Genomic DNA, 18797 nt, shown 5'->3' on the forward strand with positions numbered 1-18797 from the left:
TAAGGAGGACATTAGTTATCGTTGTGTGCTGTATAAGGGTAAAATGCAACGTAACCACCTTGGTTTGTAGCAAGGGAAGTTTGCGGTAGGAAAACTTGCTCACTGCAAGGGCAGTTCGGCTCTGGAGCAGGCTCTACCCTGCCACCAGAACCACAAAATCCCGGCCAGCTGCCAGGGGCTGTGTAGGCTGACACCAGCTGAGGACAGCCACGGCAGGTCACCGAGCAGCCTTTGGTGGTCCCTGGTTGCTTCCTGGTCAGCCTTGCCACGATGCTAAGCTGGTGTCGGTCAGGAGTAACACGCATTATTTTCAGAGTAAGAGACCAGACCTGTTCTCAGTGGCCATTTTACTTTCCTCATTTACAATACCTGCCCAGGACAATGCACACAGGGCAGGAAATCTGGGATGCAGAGCAGGGGCAAATGCTTCCTCCACCTGCACTTTGGACACTTTGTGGCCATCTAGCTCATACCTGAGGGCACGTGCACTTAGCCTGCTTGCAACTGAAGCATCTGCTCAAGCAGGGCAAACATATGGTTGGTTGCATTTTGTTTCTAGACTGATTTAAGAGATGCCCTGGCCTGATGATTAGGAGTTTCCAGTGCTCACAATTTCCATTAACTTCTGCAAGGGGTGAGGGTCTGCCAACAGTAACTCACTGTTCTAAACCTTGTGCCGTAATATGAAGTATCTGTCTGCAAGGGCAACTTTTTTAGTTGTTATGTTATTTTGAATTACTTTAACTATTACAGGAGAGAACAGATTTAGTACAGCTGAAAGAAATCTGGCTTTGATGTTCTGCAGAAGGTCTTCTAAGGCTTTTATCTTATTTGGGTTATGATATTGCTAGTTGGAATTAAGGCAACACCTTTTTACGAAAGTTCCTCTGTAGGAAGGTTGACTTTTATGGATATATCTGGGAATCCTGCTTCTCAACACAACCAGCAAAGACTCTAATAGAGACATTAATCTCTAATAGAGTTAGATGTAGCTACTACAGTACTGATTCTTCTCCATAAAATTGCTGAACTAGATCCAAGAGAGCACAGAAAGTGTTTGCAATGGAAAAGCTCGTCAAACATTTTCCTTGAGTAATGCTGTCAAGGAGCTGTTGCTCATAGGTGACTAAAGTGACTTGTAAAAGCATAAAATGAAATGCATAAGGGTAAAGTGCTAGGGAAGCTATTCCTTCGGCTCTTAATTCAGTATGCTGATGTTCCAGCTGTGCATCAGCTGGAACCGTGTTCTTCCTGCTTCTTGCATCAGACTCATTTCTGGAAGAGAATGAGAATTTCTACTTTGCATGAGGAAGCAGAATTTCACCCTAAAAAATAACAAATCACACCCACATTTGTGCTGTTTTTACCTGCTTAGGGATGCGGATTGGGGGGTGAGCAGAAATCCCAACTAGTTACATCCCCTGTTCACAGGAAAATCCGTAAAGCAATATTGCATCTCAGCTCTTCCCTGACTTCCACAGTCTCTCCTAGCTGCTTCCTGAAAGTGCTGTTAGTGCAAAAATAACCAAAGAAGTCTAAAGCGTTGACATAATTGACAAGCTTGGATGAGTTGTATTTGATTAATATGTTGAGCTGGAGGCAGAGTCCAGTCTCTTCTCAGAGATGTTGATCAGTGTAAAGTGCCACTTTCCAACCGAGAGCTGTTCTGAAGAGTTCGTGTGTCACTGACAGCGGTTTCCCTGCCTGCATAGACAAATGTCAAATAAAAATGTTACCAGTGATGTTACTAGGCATGAAAGGCACTGAGAGAAATCTTTCCTATCTACTTCTCTGGGTTATCGAAGTTTTTTCAAATGAGGGCCTGGGGGCAGAAGCTGTGGAATTGGTTGAATGTTTAGAATTATTCTTGTATATTTTTGAGAACAGTATATTTTCCTTCCCATTTAATTTATAGCTGTTGTTGATGTTAAACTAGAGTTCTCTGCATGACCACATCTTTCCAATCAAAAATAAGAAAGGCCATATATATATATATATATATATATGTATATGTTCTGGAAGATCATAATTTATATGGTGATCCTCCTGCATATTTCAAATGATGCCTGCAAGTAAGCTCCTGGGAGATGATGCTTGTCTAAACTATGGAGGAACTTCTCATTTCAACTAAAAAGGTAGTTGTGTCATGTAGGTGCAAAACCAATTTGTCTGTACACTATTATTGCTGTATTAAAGAGGAATTAAGCTGCAAAATGCCTACTAGGAGTTTAAGATTAACAGACTATAACTCATACCTTGTGGAGCAATTTTAGTTACACTGCAATGCAACCATAGCCATATAGTTATGATTAAATGGTTTCAAGTATTTAAAGACCTAAACAAGTTTGATCCAATTTTTACTTAATTTCCCTGCCTTCCCATATTGTAACAATTCTACATTAAGCACGTTTTCCTAGTGCTCATTGTTCATGTATCTTAATTTCCAAAGTAAAAAGGATGTTTGTTACATTTTTAGACGATTCATTATGTACCCAAAACGTGAAGAATATACACTTAAAGGAAGTGTGAAGGAAGAATACACTTAAATTTTTTCTCATGAGGTAGAATGGACATTTTACTTGAAGTGAGAATCTAAATATTCAGTTGACAAAGGAATTAAAGCCAGTGAGTTAAAAACTGTAGTCTCTTATTTTTAAGCCTGTTTAGTGTGAGACAAGTAGAGCCCTTGGCTGGAACTGCAGGACGGTAGAAGCTACCAGCCAAAGCTCAGAACCCCAAAGTACAGGTTAGCACTGATGCACAGCACCATGAGGTGCCTTTGCTACAGAATGAGCGTTCACCTGAAGTCCTAGGGTCCTGGGGGCTTCTTCGCTGGGTTCCTTCCTTCCATCCTTCCTGGGACCTTTCTTTACTTGGCTGTCAAGTTTTCTTTTAAAGGGGAAAAGAAAATGACAATTGTGAAATCAGATTACGTCGCCGTATGCCACTAAATGTAGTCATCCAGCTGCGTTGCAACTGTGGATTGCAGGCTGTAGTTGGATTTTATCTGGGGGTTTCAGCATCTGTGCATATTAGAGCAAGGCCACTGCAACTTGGAGTCTGTTTTGCCAACCAGGTATCTAAGTGCTGTCTCCAGCATCTTTCAACCCACCTGAAGTTCGGTGAGGGGGTAGGTCTAAAAGGCCTGGTTTGCCCTGTACGTTCACTGACACAGTGACTAGGGAAAATTTTTCGACTGTGGATCTTTACGGCAAGGCCAGACAAATCCAGCCGGTGTGCTGATCATTTAGATTAGCTGCTCACTGAACTCCTTGTATTTGCATATATGAGACTGGAAACATGAGGGCAATTTTAAAAGTGGGAGAAATGGATCTTCTCTTACAGCAACTGATGATAATGCTGGTTGGGCAACCCATTATCTGGATAAACGTTCCTGCTATTAACAGTACCCTAAAAAAGAAAGGGATACCCTACTATAATGCATATCTTTATAATGCTTTTAATATTTAAATATAATTAATGGCACAGGTATTCAGGAGTGTGCTGTAACACATACTTCTTTTGTTTGCTGTCTGTAGTAACTGATGATTTCAAATCAGTATGAGAAGTGTCATTTTTTTGACAGCATGAATATGATCCAATAATCTCATATATTAATAGTTCTTGATAAAAGCAGTGACTGGATCAGATTAAAGTATTCAATAACTTGATGTTATTAGAGCAAGAATCTGCTTTTTATGTGTCACTATAAGATACTAGTTCTTCAGGATCTGTACAGGACTAATTAATTTTGTCAAAGTACACAGTCTGCAGAAAGAGTCTGGTTTGAAAACTTCACTTTTGGCTTTTTTCTGTCAGAGCAATACTTGGGAGTTTGTGCATTAATTAAAGTCATTCTTCAGTTAACTGTTCAATGGTTGTATAGCACTGAGTGGTTTTTGCCTTGTTTTTCTTGCATTGGGGATGACGGTTTTGTGAAGACCTGATTTTCTTACATGTAACTGTTAGAGAAAAATCAGTGTTCAGAGGTGGAGCTTTCTCTAGACAGTCGTAATTTTAGATGTGCTTTCAGAATACTAGGTTTTTGCAATTTACTCAGTCTTCTAGCCCAAGACCTAAGTTCTTTTAGACAACTGTCATCTGTTCTCGCATGCGTGTCACAGAATGATTCCCTAAAAGCTTTCTGTTGATATAAATTGCCAGGGTTATCCCACTCCTTAACAGCATATGGAGTCCTGCTGGTGTACTGAATAAATGATTTAGCAGCTGGATGGAAGACTTGTTCCTCATCTTCTGTCCCTGGTCTTGAGAAAAGGACGTTCCTAGCGGCTGTAGAGAGAATGTGTACCTTCTCCTCCCCTGTTCACATTTTAAAAACAACGGGTCATTTTTCTGTCTGTAAATTCTGTGGAGTGCTGCTGTAATTCTGGTGTTTGATAATGGCTCTGAAGGCGGCTGCTCCGGTCTCGTGCGCGGCGGCAGGGATTCAGCCAGCTGGTTCTCACGTGCCTCCCTGTGTCTGAGCTGCCGGTGTTTTGCGATACAACCTCTCTCAGCCAGCTCGCTCATCCAGGGCTCGAGCTGCAGCTGGCTGTGCACCCCTGCGATCTGCTGGATAGCCACGTCTGGCAGGAGCCCTAGGAAAGCAGAAGGGCCAAAGCGCTGTGCTGTAACAGGGGATGTGCCAGCCAGCAGAGCTGTTCTGACGTTTGACTCTGTGCATGCACTGTGTGTCACGAAGCGTAAGGATGGCACAGAACAGAGGTCTGGTAAACGTGTTCACCAAAAATCAGGTTGGTCCACAATGGGCAGCGTTTCGACAAGTATTAGCATGATTTCTTTGAAAGGCCTTTGACTGAAGGCTTGATTTCTCTTAAACAACCAATGATGGCTGCTATTATAGCAACAGATCAGTACAAAGGACTCAAAGTATTATTTTTTTTTTAAAGGAGAAAAACTTTCTGAAGATTGTATATGGGTGCATGTGCAGCTGGCTTTAGGGACAGGTGCACAGACTGAAGAAAAATCCACTTTTCTGGACACCAGCTGGTGAATTACTCCAGTTTTTTCAACATGGTTCCAGCAGAACTTCTTGGCATCATACTCTTTTCCTTACAGATAAGCCATGTCATTCACTATAAACAGCGCTACGATGCCTTGGGAGGGAGAGGAGAGGCTTGTCTCAGTGCTGCACAAATTAGTTGATTTTTTTTTCCCCTCCTCTTGTATTTGCTGCTTATTTGTGTAATTTCTCAAAGAAGTACTCAATACAAAATATAAAAGATACAAATTACCCTTCTGCATATATCTGAAAGCAGACTAACTTATGGGAAGGACTTTGCAACTGGTTTGAAATACTCAGCTTAAAATAAAAAAGTGTTTTTCTCTAGAAGTTCTAAGTAGAGAAGTATTATTTTTGAAAATTTAGTCTTGTTTCGTGATAACACAGTAAAAAAGTGTAGTTTTATCATGTAATCTCTAACACTTTGATGCATTTTCTCTGATCAGTTGAGCAAAGTCCCAAAGTATTCTAGCCAGATTTTTCCTCAAAAAAGTAAGTACATTTTGTGTTTATAAGAGATACCGAAAGCGATGCTGCTTGAAATATTTAAATGGCCTAAAAGTGTAAATCATATTTACATGAAAAACTTGAAATTTAGGAACCTAAATGGTGTAGTCAGTGTGTGATTTCCCTCCCCTGCTGTGGTGAGACAACAGGGAAGAGGGAGAGCAGTTGAGTCTTCACACCTCTTTAATCATCTGCTGAAAGTGAGATCATGACTTTTTTCTGCTGGGAAATAGACTGAGACCACAAGCTCATTCCATTTCATATAAATCACTAATTTATTATATAGTAACAACTTTTTGTTTCTGTAACGGGAATTTCCTTTCAGGCAATGTCTTAGCACTGCAAAGTACCATATCCTCTTACTAATATTTTATTTTGCCCTTAATTTGATGCAAATTTGATGTAGAAAAGTGCAGTGAGCAGCAAACATGCTTTCTTTTCTTTTTCAACTTCCTGTAGGAGTTCTTCATATTTTCTGCCGAGTTGGGAGAAAAATGTGAAGCAATAAGTGAGAAATTGGTGCATCTGGAAGATCAACTGCAAAGTTCAGCCTGCCAAGTTGATGAAGGAGTTCTTCATATCCTTTTTGATATAGCTATAGATACGTATCAATCTCTGTAAGTATGTATGTGAAATACTTGCCTTTCAGATTCACGTGGAATGCTAGTTCTTAATGTAGATTAAGTACGTTAAGAAGGGGAGAATTGATTGTCTTGCTGAAGTGGGCATTTTTGTTGTAGCAAGTTTTGCTACAGTGCATTTTTACTGTGGTCTGATGCAACTTTAATTGATTTAAACAGAAGTAGTTCTTCTTGTGATTAGGCACTGAAAAGCCTTTATTCTACTGTTACAATCCTTTTCTTTGTCGTGCTCGTGTAAGGAAATACCTAGTATACCCAAAGCTGCATGTATACAAGCATCCATGCACCTGCATTTCCCAACATGATTTAGCTAAATTAAGTGCTACATCATTGACTCAGACTGTGTATATTGTCAGATGTGGTTTGGGGTTTTTTTTCCTTTAAAAAAAGTGGGCAGCAGATGTGTCATCCTATGCAATTTAATCTGCCTCTAACACTCAGTGCAAGTAACCAGATGAGATGTTGTCTTATAAAGCACCCTTATCTCTTTCTGTGCTTCATCTGTCATTCAGTATCTGATTGAAGATTGCTTAACCTTTATGAGGCATTTGTTGGGCCTACATCTGTGGGCATTTTTTAGAGTTTAAGAGCACAGAGTATTGTTTCACTTGTAATTTTCATAGAAAAACCAGTGAGTCTAAGGAAGATGAGAGTACTAAGGTGGTTAGGTTTTACTGGAGAAGAGGTGTCAGGCAATGGCGTAATAAAGATTAATAAATTCAGGTTGGAGAGATTAGCAGAGGAGCCTTTACAGAGAGATAGATACCTGAAAGGTCAGTTGAGTTGATGATGGTGCTGGGAAGGATTCGGTTCCTCCTCAGCTGAGGCGGGCATCCTGCAGGAGTTTAAAGAAAGGATAATAAATGCACCGTGTGGAAATACCACTGTGTTTTAGGTAATTACACATCTATCGCCAGGTTGTTGCAAAATTCCTATTGTAGAAACTTGGTTTTTTTAAAAGGTATCAGAATGATAAACTTTAAAGGGGGGTGGGAGGAAGGTGCTTGGGGGGTTGTATCAGAGGGGAGAAATCCAGTCACTAATTTGTTACTACTTCAAATCTTTCTTCCTTTTCTAAGCATTTCAATGTAAAAAACCCCAATATTTTCTTGTATTTACCTCAAGTCACTTTGCAATATTCTTTTAATTATATTTACAGCATGCATGCTTGGTTGCAATTGTGTTTCTCCAATGCTGTTTGTGAGCATTCTTTCCAGAGCTATATGGATGCGTGTCCTGTGTGTGTGCAGAGCATCTAATTCCTTCCTCCCTTATGTATATTTGCTCTCAAGTGAGTTTTTCTCACTGACCCTAGTAGAAGAACACTGAGGGTTGGAGTTACCGGTTCTTTGCAGTGGGCGTAAGTTCATATTCAAACCAGTCAGGTCTGACCATAGTTCCAGTTTGCTCAGTAAGGTGAAATAAGCTGAAAACCTGCTTTTTTGATTCCTGAAGAAAATACACTAAGGTATGTAAAATAGTAGTGTTTGTATTTATTACGGAGTGTGCGTATTTCTTTGAAGCTGGTTAAACTGCGAGAGTGAATTGAAAAAAATAAAATTTAATCACTGGAAGTTTGAGAAGAGTTGTAGGTTAGTCTCGTTCTGAGCCACAGTTGTCTGACATGGACCTGATTTCCTTTATCAGTGAAATTCAGCTCACGTTATCTATATACAGAAAGGCACACTGTGTGATACCCTGGTCCTAGCCAGACCATCAGTCACAAAATAAGAAGCCATGTTTAAAACATAGGGACACACAGAGAAGCAGTTCAGCAATTCAGCTACCCCTCATTAACATTCAGTTGCTATTTCAGAGGTAGTCCAGATCAATGTGCATAAAATGTTACCATCTGGTACATGTAATCGCTGTGCTATGCTTCAAAAAGGAATAAGAAAAATAGCTGCTACAGAGTTACAGACCTGTAGATTGTTTTTTTTTAAATAAAAACTGCTCAGTGCCTATAAAATAAACTTTCAGTCTTAGTAACGTGCCTATATTGCAGGAGCTAGCACTGAGATTGGTGCCAATAATTAGCCGTGGTAGAAGAATTTATGATTAATAGATGGATCTATTGTTTGCACAGTAGCTTACTTGGTTTTGAATAAAACAATTTCTTATCCCAAATGTTGGACAGTTATGCAGTCTTCATTAAAAATCTGTAGAAGTCTAAAAGCAGGAGCTTAAAGAGCTGGAATTGTACTGAAAGCAGGGTAAATTTTTCAAACTCTTGTTTGCTGGTTGTTTTTGCCCTTGCCCTCATCCCCTAAAAAATGGCCTTACATGCGAATATTACAAACTGTATTAGGTCAAAAATCTTACTGGGGGCTGCACAGACGTAGATTAGTCCTGTCTTCTGATTATTAAAAGACTTTTAAAGACTCCACCGACAAAAATAAATTTGTGATGCTCTCAAGCCATTTGCCAATGTTTAGTGTGTGTCGTAGCTTTGATTAATAATTAAGTTTGTATTAGAAGAAAAATCCCAGATGTCATTGTTTTTCATTCTACGTTTTGATGGCATAGCACACTTAAATCAACCATGCTGTTGCTTGTAATTGCCAGCACGACCTGAACAAAGGAGAAATCCAGTGATATTTCTTGATCCTAGGCATAGACCCACTTAGAATTCTCATTTATTATTGAAGCGTTTCACAGCAAATATTAAACTGTACTTTTGCATAAAAAGCATCAGACAGTGGTGGTGGGGGGAGAGCTCCTCTGCAGCGTTATGACATATTTGCTAAAATCTATGTAGTATAACCAAATAAACCCACAAAACATTCAATTATGGTTAATCATTGGCAAGTGTATGAAAACAGTCCACATCATTAATTGGAAAACCCAAAAGATGAGAGGTGCCTCATTCCAGTGTCTGCAGAGCTGATGAGAGGTGTTACTTTCCTGACAGTAAAGGCCTGGAATCCCCACTAAAATTAAATGGAGCCTACATTGCAATTTCACAGTCATTTTTGTTCTTAATTAGCAGTTGCATTTTGATAGACAATTTGAATGCATGTAATGGTTCCTCCTGGTGAAAGTGCTTTTGTTGGAAGAAAACCTGGCTGGACTATTATTATAAAAGCAATCTCCATTCCTCTCCCTAAAAATGGGCATTTGAAACAGTTATTTTGAAAATAGAATTTTGTGCCTAAACATCCATTAGGCGTTGCAGGTCACTTTGCTAATCCTTCACCTTTATCATGTGGCAGGCTCTCGTACAAGTCTTGCTTTACGCGGGCATGGGTTTTCGACAGAAGCAGGAGTGTCGGATTTAGCCCTGACTGTACCTCACTGAGGAATCTCAGCCTGGGTGAACCTGTAAGAAATGTTGGGATCCCACAAGAGCGAGAGGTGGCAGTGGTGCCCTCTTTGAATTTGTTTTGGGTGACAGGAGGGTGAGCCCTTCCTAGGGTGCGTCACATGGAGAGAACGTGGTTCCCCTGGTGGTGTTAGTGCCATGATGGAGGTAGGTCAGTGCATTTCCACTCATGTGCTGCAGCTCCTATGCCTTCCATTTTCTGCTGGAACAAGTGATCTGGAGACAGCTGATATCCAGACCACTGAAGTGATCCATTTTCCAAAACATTGCAGTCATTCTGTTGGGGTTTTGGGTTGAGTAGTTTTTGAGGGGTGTATTTTGGGTTTTACGTGGGAGGGGTATTGCTAGTTTGCAGAAATGTGTTTGTGGATGTGAAGGAAGGAGACAGTAATGGAGGAGGGAAATGGGAAATTTCTGATCTGGTTTCAGGACCACAAATACCCGTGTATTTTGCAAGGACAAGTGATGGACTTCCCAAGTCTGTCTTGCTGTGGACTACATAGACCTCATGCAGGAGCAGCAGGGACTTGCTTAGCATCTCTCCTTCGCTCCCAAGTGTGCGCTTCTAGAAAGCCAAAACCCAGGTCATTCCAAATAAATTGGAATTGTCTTACCTTTTCTCTGGTCCTTTGGCACGTGGCATGTATGATCACAGAATCATTTAGTTGAAACTGACCTCTTGAGATCATCTAGTCCAACCCTCTGCTCAAATAGGGTCACCTAGAGCAGGTTGCTCAGGATCACGCACAACCTCTCTGTGCAACACCCGTTTGACCACCCTCACTTAAAAGAAAACACAAGTTTTCTTGTATTCAGATTCAGTTTCCTATTTTGGAACTTCTCTGCCTGTTGCTTCTTGTTCTCAGTGGACACTAGTAAGAAGAGTCTGGCTCCCTCTTCTTCATTCCCACCCTTCAGCTATTTATATACATTGTTAAGATCCCTCTGTGCCTTCCCTCCTCCAAGCTGCAAAGTCCTAGCTCTCTCAGCATCTCCTCCTATAATGGATGCTCCAGTCTCTTAAACCAGCCCTTTGCTGTCTTGCTCCAGTAAGTCCTTATCTTTCTTTACTATGCACCTCAGAACTGGACCCTGTACTGCAGGTGGGACCACACCAGTGCTGGGCATAGTGGAAGAAGGATCAGCTCCCTCCACCTGCTGGCAATGCTTTTCTTAATGCAGCCCAGGAAGCTGTTGGCTTTGCCACAAGACATGTTGCTGTCCACCATGACCTCAAGGTCCTTTCCTGCAGAGCTAGATGTAGTGGGACATCTAGCTGAGCTTCTGTCTCCAGCCACTGTAATGTTCAGCTGTTAAAAACAAGCAGAATAGTTACCCAGGTAAAAAAAAAAACCAACAACAAAATACACCCCCTTCTGATTATATCTGTTCTTCAAGATTTAATTTCTTCTTCAGATGTCCAAAATCCCATAGTCCCTTAGCTCTGCAGTAGCCCTTCTGTCTTACAATATATTCTCAGTTACTAACCTTGCCTACAAGAGGGCAACTGGTTTGTAATATCTACCTTTTGTCTCTTTTCTCTAAACCTCTATGCTGAGAGAACAGAAGATACATTGATGAGCCCATTTTTTCCCAAAAATTTGGTAAGTCTGCAGTAATTAGATCTGCTTTTTGTCTCCTTGTAAATCACAGATTCTGTCACGGTGCTCTGGTTTTTTAAAGAGAGGATGCCAAATAGGTGAAAAGCTTCAACCAGGACAATGTTAGAGGTGCAGCGTGGTTGCATACTACAGATTGTGTTTTGTGAAGCTGTTCCCAAGTGCTTTAATTTATTGCTTATGAGACATTGGAGAGATTTTGCCAGTTTTTCATAGGAAGACAGCAGGACCAGAAAATGTTCCTAGTCGAAACTTGTTTTGGCTCCTGCCTTTGATACTGGCTCAACATTTGCAGCACTGGTTAGAGAATTCAAGCATGAAGGACATGTTTGCACGTGGACCCATGCAAAACTTAGGTTTGGTTTTTTTTCCATTTTCAAAATGGGTGAAGCCGTTTATCCAGACATAACCTCTGTATATGGACAGAGATTCCATGCTCAGCAGTGTAACATGTAATTTTTCCTAGCCATAAAGGCTTGTTTCACAGTTACTGGTTGATAGCTGGTTATGGTATTATTTAGGAGGTTATTGAAACTTACTGTAGTTAGACTATGCAGGCATCCTCCTTGTTGCTTTCTGTTGGTTTAGAGTTTCTTTCCCTGTCTTCGCTTTCTTCCATCCTTCAAGATTTCTCATCCACTGGCAGTGAAATGGTTTAATTTTGCTTTTTCTCTCTACCTGAAAAGAACTTGGTAATTGCTTGGGATATTACAAATAACAGCATGCAGTCAGAGACTGCGCATCAGAAGTAATTACATTTCAGAGGCTTCATGGTGTTCATGAACTGAAGAGTTTCTGTTTTACCAGTTAAGCTTTCAGCAGAGCCTCGTGATTAAGTTGCAGAGGGATGGACAGTCCAGGATGGCTTATAAGAGGATAGTAATGTTTCTTACTTCAGAGAAGATGCAAAGCATAATTCATTTGTTCTTGTGCAGTGCTTTGAGACCCTAGGATAGGAGAAGTCTTGTGTCTACTGCTATTGCTTGTAATCAGAAACAGAATCCCTTTGGATTAATAGAGCTGTCCAGAAATTAGAAGTATGCATGAATACTCCTGGTGAACATATTAAGAGTAAAACATCATAGTAAATGTATGTAAATACACAAAGATGAAATGCTGTGGAACTGGTAACAGAATCAGAAGCATCCAAAAGGCTTTTCAAAGGCATAATTGTAACTGCCTGCAATAGCAGTGATTTGTATAGCTTTCCCATGGTCCTCTCTAGCCTCAGTTTTTCAAAAGCAGCAGCTCACTTTTTTACATTCACATAACCTGAGGGTGTCTTTTTCTTTTTGTTTTGTTTTGTTTGTTTGTCATTGCATTGACATCAGGGTCGAGTAAAACAACATTTCCTAATGGCTGAGCTCTGTAAAGGATAAAACCCATCCTTGTGCATTATCCTTCCGGGGCGTTGTGTTTTTGAAATGGAGTTGTTTCAGTGCCAGCCTGTTTCATATCCCTTGAAGTGAGTTTCTGGCTCTCTCAGAGATCATTTGATGACTTACTGCTAGAAATGAACTTCTCCCTCCCTTGACCTGCTTGGGTTAGTCTTTTGGTGTCCTTGCCCTTCAGCCATACCTGTACAGGAGGCCTCAGTGTGGATGGGGGGGACACCAGGGCTTGTTCATGTAGATCTGGTCATTGGGTTGGACCTTCAGCAGGCTCTGACTTGTCTCGTCCTTGCTTTGCTCTCCATATAGTGTAAGTTGTGGAAGAGAAGATAAGGTGGTTTGTCTCACTGAGCTCCACCCAGTCCCTCACGCTTGATTCAACAACAGATAGTCTCACTGATGTAAGATTATCAGCAGAAAGGCCAGTGTACTGATGGTACAAACCATGCTTATTCCCAGGAGAGACTGGCCATCGGAACAAAAAGCTGTACTGCCTAGGAAGCCTGGCTACTTAAAAACTTGTGCATGTCTCAGCAGTTGCCACCGTCTCCATGCATGTCCTACCTTCATCTGCCGGTCCGTTCACTGCTGTGCCCCTCCTGTTGTTGCCAGCACCTGACACCTTCCCTCTGTCATCCTGGAGCCTGGGCAAAGAACGAAGTGGAAGGACTCATAAGAGGCCAAGCCGTTAGCCATCTCAGTTCTTCCCAAGTGCCCTGCGGGAAACCTGAACTAGAAAATGGCAAATAAAACGTGAAAAACCTCTCCTTTCTTAACCAAATGAAGCATTCTTGCTGAATTATCAGATGCTTTTCGGGTGGCCTTGTTCCTTTTAATGCATGACAGCGCAGCCTTGCTACTGCTAATCTTTTTGCTTTTCAACTTGTTCAAAGCATTCACTATGGAGCCTCGTATAGCTTTATATTTGTTTTCTGCACTATAATTATACTGATAATTCAGCTAAGATTAAAGCCTCCTGGAGGTAAGTAGAGCAGAAACACTTTCTCTGCTAGAAGGTAATTTTACTACTTACCTAGATTCCCACCCCGCCTTGAATAGCGCACGTTGCTGAGCCTGCTAACGCCACGCAAGCTGTGGTCGCTTGGTTTCTGTCTCAGGCTGCTCCTGTTGCCTTCACCTGGGCTCTGATCCACCCAGGTCTGTGTCTATGGCTTAAAAATCCACCTTCTGCCCAGCAGGGAACTCACAGCTAGTGCTGCTGCTTCCATGGTACCATTCCTTCATCTCCTTCCTTCCCACGAGAACAGTAACCACCATCCCCTCCCTTCTTTAAAGTGCTAAATAATGCCACTTGAGAACTTCAGTTTGCCTGGATTTAAAAAAAAAAAAAGCAAGTGTGAGAAATGTATTAATATTTAATCCAAACAATTTGCAAGAACTTGAAGCTACAGTTAGATAGCCATGGCCATCTGTTGTGAGCAGCAGAACAAGAGTTTATTTAATAACTTGGAAAGAAAAAAGGGACTGCCAATCACCTATAGATTTATTCCTTAATAAAGCTTGCACAGTCTTTGCAGAGGGAGATCCAGGTGGTGAAGGAGACACTCCAGACCGTGCTGGTGCAACTTCAGCCAGCCAGGGAGACAGGAGAAGAAAAGGCTGGAGACTTCCTCTGTGACAGCTGGTGTCCAGGAAAACAAGACTTGAAGGAATAATGAGCAGGAAGAGCTGGTAGGATGACATTAATTCACAAAGGGCTGCTTTTAGTAACTGAATACTGTTTTACCAAGCCTCAGGGATCTCTTCTCTCCCTGCATAACTAATAACTAAATCAATTATGGAGAAACAGAGCCTGGAGGTCTATCATCAGAAGTATTCTACACAGCCTCACACGTTTTGGCACAGATCGGGCGACAGCTTTCAGAGCAGAGCAGCCCCTGTAAATGTGTAGATTACAAATTGATACATTTCATTTCAAGTGAGTCTGCAAAGTTGCCTTTAATGTCAGTGAAATGTTCTCCTTGAAGACTCATAAGCAATATCTGTCTTCCTTACAGATTTAGTTTTTTCCTTGATTTAAAAATGTAGCATTAAAGCTGGAACATCTAGTATTTCTCGAAAAATAGCTGTAAGAATAGTAAGAACTGTTGGGGTTTTTTTCCCTTTGGCTTTAACAGCTTTCTTACACTGAAAGGATGAAATTCAAGCTAACCAAGTTCTTTCAACTGAAATTTGGGCCTCATTTACTCTGTGGCATATGAGTACAGTGGAGGTAACTAACAGCAGCCCCTATAGCAGTAGTTAACTCGCTTCATTTAGGTATTAATATAAACTTGCTTTAGTATTACAGGGGTTGTAAAGCACAAAAAAATTACTATGTTGGTGATTTGTGTTCCTTATATTTAAATATTGTATGAACAATAAGTCATTTAAGTCTCCTTGTAAAGTTTATTACTACTATTATATTGCTTTGATCTTCCTTATAAACTTCAGAAAGAACGCAGATTTTTTTTTTTGCAGTAGACATGTGTATATATACATACTTAAAAACATATTTTTATAGGAAACAAAAGCAATATTCAACTGAAGCCAGCTAATATGAATGACTTATATTTAGATCATTGTTCAAAACAGTTAATGCCTTCAGGAATTCATCATGTACTTTTACTTGGATACTAGTATGTCTCTGTCACAAAAAAATCTGCTTCTGCCATTTGTTGCAAAGAGAGAGAATTAAAAAAAACATATTTTTGAGCCAGTAGCCTTACAATGTCTTACAACTCAGTACTGTACTTTTTTATATTATTTTTCTGACATTTTTAGAATGATATTTTTCTGCTGCTTCAATTATTCGCTTTGTAACCACATTATGAAGGTTTTTACAAATGTTGAAAGTCATCGGACTACTAGCCCCCCAAGATCGTGTTCGTTTTCTGTGTATGTTTTGATTCTAGTTGAAACTTCTACCTCAATGTTAAGTACATCAGGAGGGAGGGGGGGGAAAGCACCAGGCAGCTGAGACATACCACAGGATTATAACTGCATCCAGGAATGTACGCTTGTCAATCCAGGGGAGCAGAGCAGAGGTGGTTTCTGTAGTCATCAGATCCTCAGGGTGGAATTACAGCCCTGTAATTCAAAACATGGTTGACTCTTCTCGTTGTGTAATAGATGGGCCAGTACCTGTGCTGTGGTAAAGGCTCTTGAATCTTCACCTTGTGTGGACTCCACTACTCTGTTCCCCATCCCCAGTCTCAGATGGAGATCTCTTGCTGCTCTGTTTGGCAAGTTCCATTCTCCAAGCTTTTCTGGACAGTCCCTGTTCAATACCTACCTCCCCATAGTAGTTTTGGCACTTTTTGAAACTCTTCCAAGCTGATGGGCAAGGCGTTTGTCTCCAGCTGAAGGCAGCTTGGGCGGCAGCCTGTGGCACCCTGACATTCAGCCCCTGCACAGGACCGGCTTCCCCCTGGGAAAGCCTGGCTGGACACACGTAGCGTGGCTGCTACAAAGTGCTCATGGAAACCCACATGAGTTCAGGTAAACAGAAGAGAAAGCACATTGACAAGACAGAGCTCTTACAGCCATTTCCTTAAGACCTGTAGAAGCTCCTTGGTTAACACCACAGAGGGCCCGGGTACTGACTTTCCAGCAGTGAAGAGCAGTTGTATAGGACGATGAGGACGCTCCCAGAGATGAAGGCCAGTCCACTAAGGCTGTATGACCCACCTCTCCCCACACAGAGGGGCGTGTGGAGTTTTGTCCTTTGAGTAAGTAGTGCTGCACTGAGAATAGCTGGTGGGCTAAGTGCCTTAGAGCCAGGGTCAGCCACAGCTGAGGTGCGAGTTCTGCCTCCTTGCGAGGGCTCACAACAGGGGTAGTGACCAACCATCGCAGGGGCAGGAGAACCCCCATTCTCATGAGCAAGCTTTCTTGACATTCCTATTCAATTTAAAAAAACTGTACGGCTTTTGTGTTCTACAGCTTCAGAGCACCACTGCATTTTAATAAAAACTCAGCTTACGCAAGCACTCTAATAAGACACTGAACTCCTGAGGAGAAGGAAAACTGAATCAGTCATCATTCTTGTCATATTTGTATCTGTTAACATTTATTTTATACATAATGGGGACTACTACTACTTTAATTTATTATTCCATTAACTTCACTGTTTGTTGTGGGAAGTTAGAGCCAGTAGTCATTCCTTTTCTCAGACATGCTGAATAATAAGCATACTAAAAAAAAAAAAAAAAGTATACTATGCAATATATCAGCTGCCTTTTATCTGTAGATAGAAAACTTTCAAATAAAGTATGTTTTTAACTAATCCAATATCTGTTTGCATTCCGTGCAGCATACAAGATTTTAGAAATTTCATCCTGGGGAGGCAGCGCACATGAGGATGGGGGGAGAGGAAAGGAGAAACCATGTGTGTGACTAACATTGTGCTGTTGACAGCACTGGTTCGTCTGCTTGGGAAATTCTGTAATGCCTTCCGGAAACAGTGTAAAGATGCATTCAAGACTACAGTCTCACAGCAAAACGTAGCTATTTTCAGTGTGAAAGGGAGAGAAAGATCACGCAGTGAGCTATACAGATAGCTAAAACCCGCGCTTCAGTCCTGACTTGGCTGAACCAGTCTGGCTGCGCAACCGAGTCCTTCCTGCCTGCCCCCCCTCTGTTCCTCACCCATGGAGAAGGGTTGAGGGAAGGGAGGTGTGACTGTGCGCTGGCTACAGCCATAGCTGAGGTGAGTCATGCTCGTGCACACCCTCACTGCCATAAAGAGAGGTAGGAGAGCACCTGTGGTGTCACAAGGACCAGTTTCACACATACTTGCTAGGACTGTCACCTCCAGGTGACTGGTGCTTGCCACCAGGTGGAGGTGGTGCTTCCCACCACCTACAGACAATTAATCTTACCAGAAATAAGCCCCTTTCCCACCTTGGATGTGTGCTGTCCTTGTCCAAAACCCCAGCCCTCCAAGGTTTGAAGAGTACACACAGAGGCATAGAGGCTTTGTGTGCAGAAACCTTTGCCACTGAAATGGGATCATAGAACCGTTCAGGTTGGAAAAGACGTTTGAGGTCATCGTGTACAACGACAATCCCAGCACTGCCAAGTCCACCACTAAACCATGTTCCCCAGCACCACATCTACACATCCTGTTAAATACCTGCAAGGATGAGGACTTCACCACCTCCCTGGGCAGCCTGTCCCAACGCTTCACCACCCTTCCCGTGAAGAAATTTTTCCAATACCCAACCTAAACCTCCCCTGGTGCAACGTGAGGCCGTTTCCTCTCGTCCTGTCGCTCGTTATCCGGGAGAAGAGACCGACCCCCGCTGCCTACGGCCCCTGTCAGGTGGCTGCGGAGAGCGATCAGGTCCCCCCTGAGCCCCCTCCTCTCCAGGCCAACCCCCCCAGGTCCCTCAGCCGCCCCTCACAAGGCTGGTGCCCCAGCCCCTGCCCCAGCCCCATTGCTTTTCCAAAGCACATGCAACGGGCTGCTCGAGGAGAGCTGCACCATGAGGAAGCATTTCACCTCAGTCAGTCCATTACATGTGCTTTGGAGGAGGAGGAGTTGTTTGTGTTCAGTATACACACATGCACCCTGTGTACAAACATATTCTCAAGGGACTAAAGAAGAAAGCAAGGAGGGGACAGCACCCCAATGGCGGCGTGTTTAGCTCCAGCCTAATATTTCTTTTCACAACCAATTAGCTAATCCATTCTTTCTAAAGTGTGACAGCTCAGGCTTTTGCTATCATTACATGTTAAATCAAGATAAGCACATCTTTTCTAGAGCACTGGAGAAGGCAGTTCAGTAATGGGTCCCAGATAGGCAGTAGCGCTGGAGAGAGCTCCAGGGTGAGATTAGAATAAGCCTCGTGTATCCTCTTAGTTTGCTATCCTATTAGAAATGAGACTGGGACCAAGAGATTTTTTTTTTTTTAGTCTCTGAGATTAACATGCTATGAAGAAGCTCTGAAATATTATGCACATGTGGATATTTCTCTGCACGGTTAAGGAAGATAATGCAAGTTTCTGGAGAGATATTAAAGAAAAAAAAAAAAGAAAAAAAAAAGAAAAAGGGATCTGTGAATATAGGAGATTCTGAACTGGAAAAGCAGCCAAGCCAGAAGCCACAGTAAAGCATTTCTCTCAAATTTCTAATGTAGGCTGGAGTATGAGGCCTGGGAAAAGAACATCTGGGGCTGAGTGAGTAAGGAAACGTCTGACTTCTTCACATGCACGGCATTCAGTCACTCCCCTTGTTTTCTTGTCTGGAGGAGCAGTGTCCTAGGGAAGGGGGTGTTGAGGCTTTGTCAA

General features: G+C 41.9%; 1 protein-coding gene across 3 annotated transcripts in view; it reads left to right on the top strand.

Moving 5' to 3' along the window:
- DISC1 (DISC1 scaffold protein) overlaps positions 1-16796 on the top strand; it is a 207661-nt gene extending 190865 nt beyond the window's left edge. For all 3 annotated transcript variants that reach the window (XM_055714247.1, XM_055714245.1, XM_055714246.1), the window contains 2 exons: positions 5990-6100; positions 14024-16796. In XM_055714247.1, the coding sequence (XP_055570222.1) occupies positions 5990-6100; positions 14024-14179 (267 nt within the window). In that variant the 3' untranslated portion in view covers positions 14180-16796. The remainder of the gene's footprint in view (positions 1-5989; positions 6101-14023) is intronic.
- Positions 16797-18797: the final 2001 nt, after the last annotated feature.

The sequence above is a fragment of the Falco cherrug genome, chromosome 6, assembly GCF_023634085.1.
Source record: "Falco cherrug isolate bFalChe1 chromosome 6, bFalChe1.pri, whole genome shotgun sequence".
Lineage (NCBI taxonomy): Eukaryota > Metazoa > Chordata > Aves > Falconiformes > Falconidae > Falco > Falco cherrug.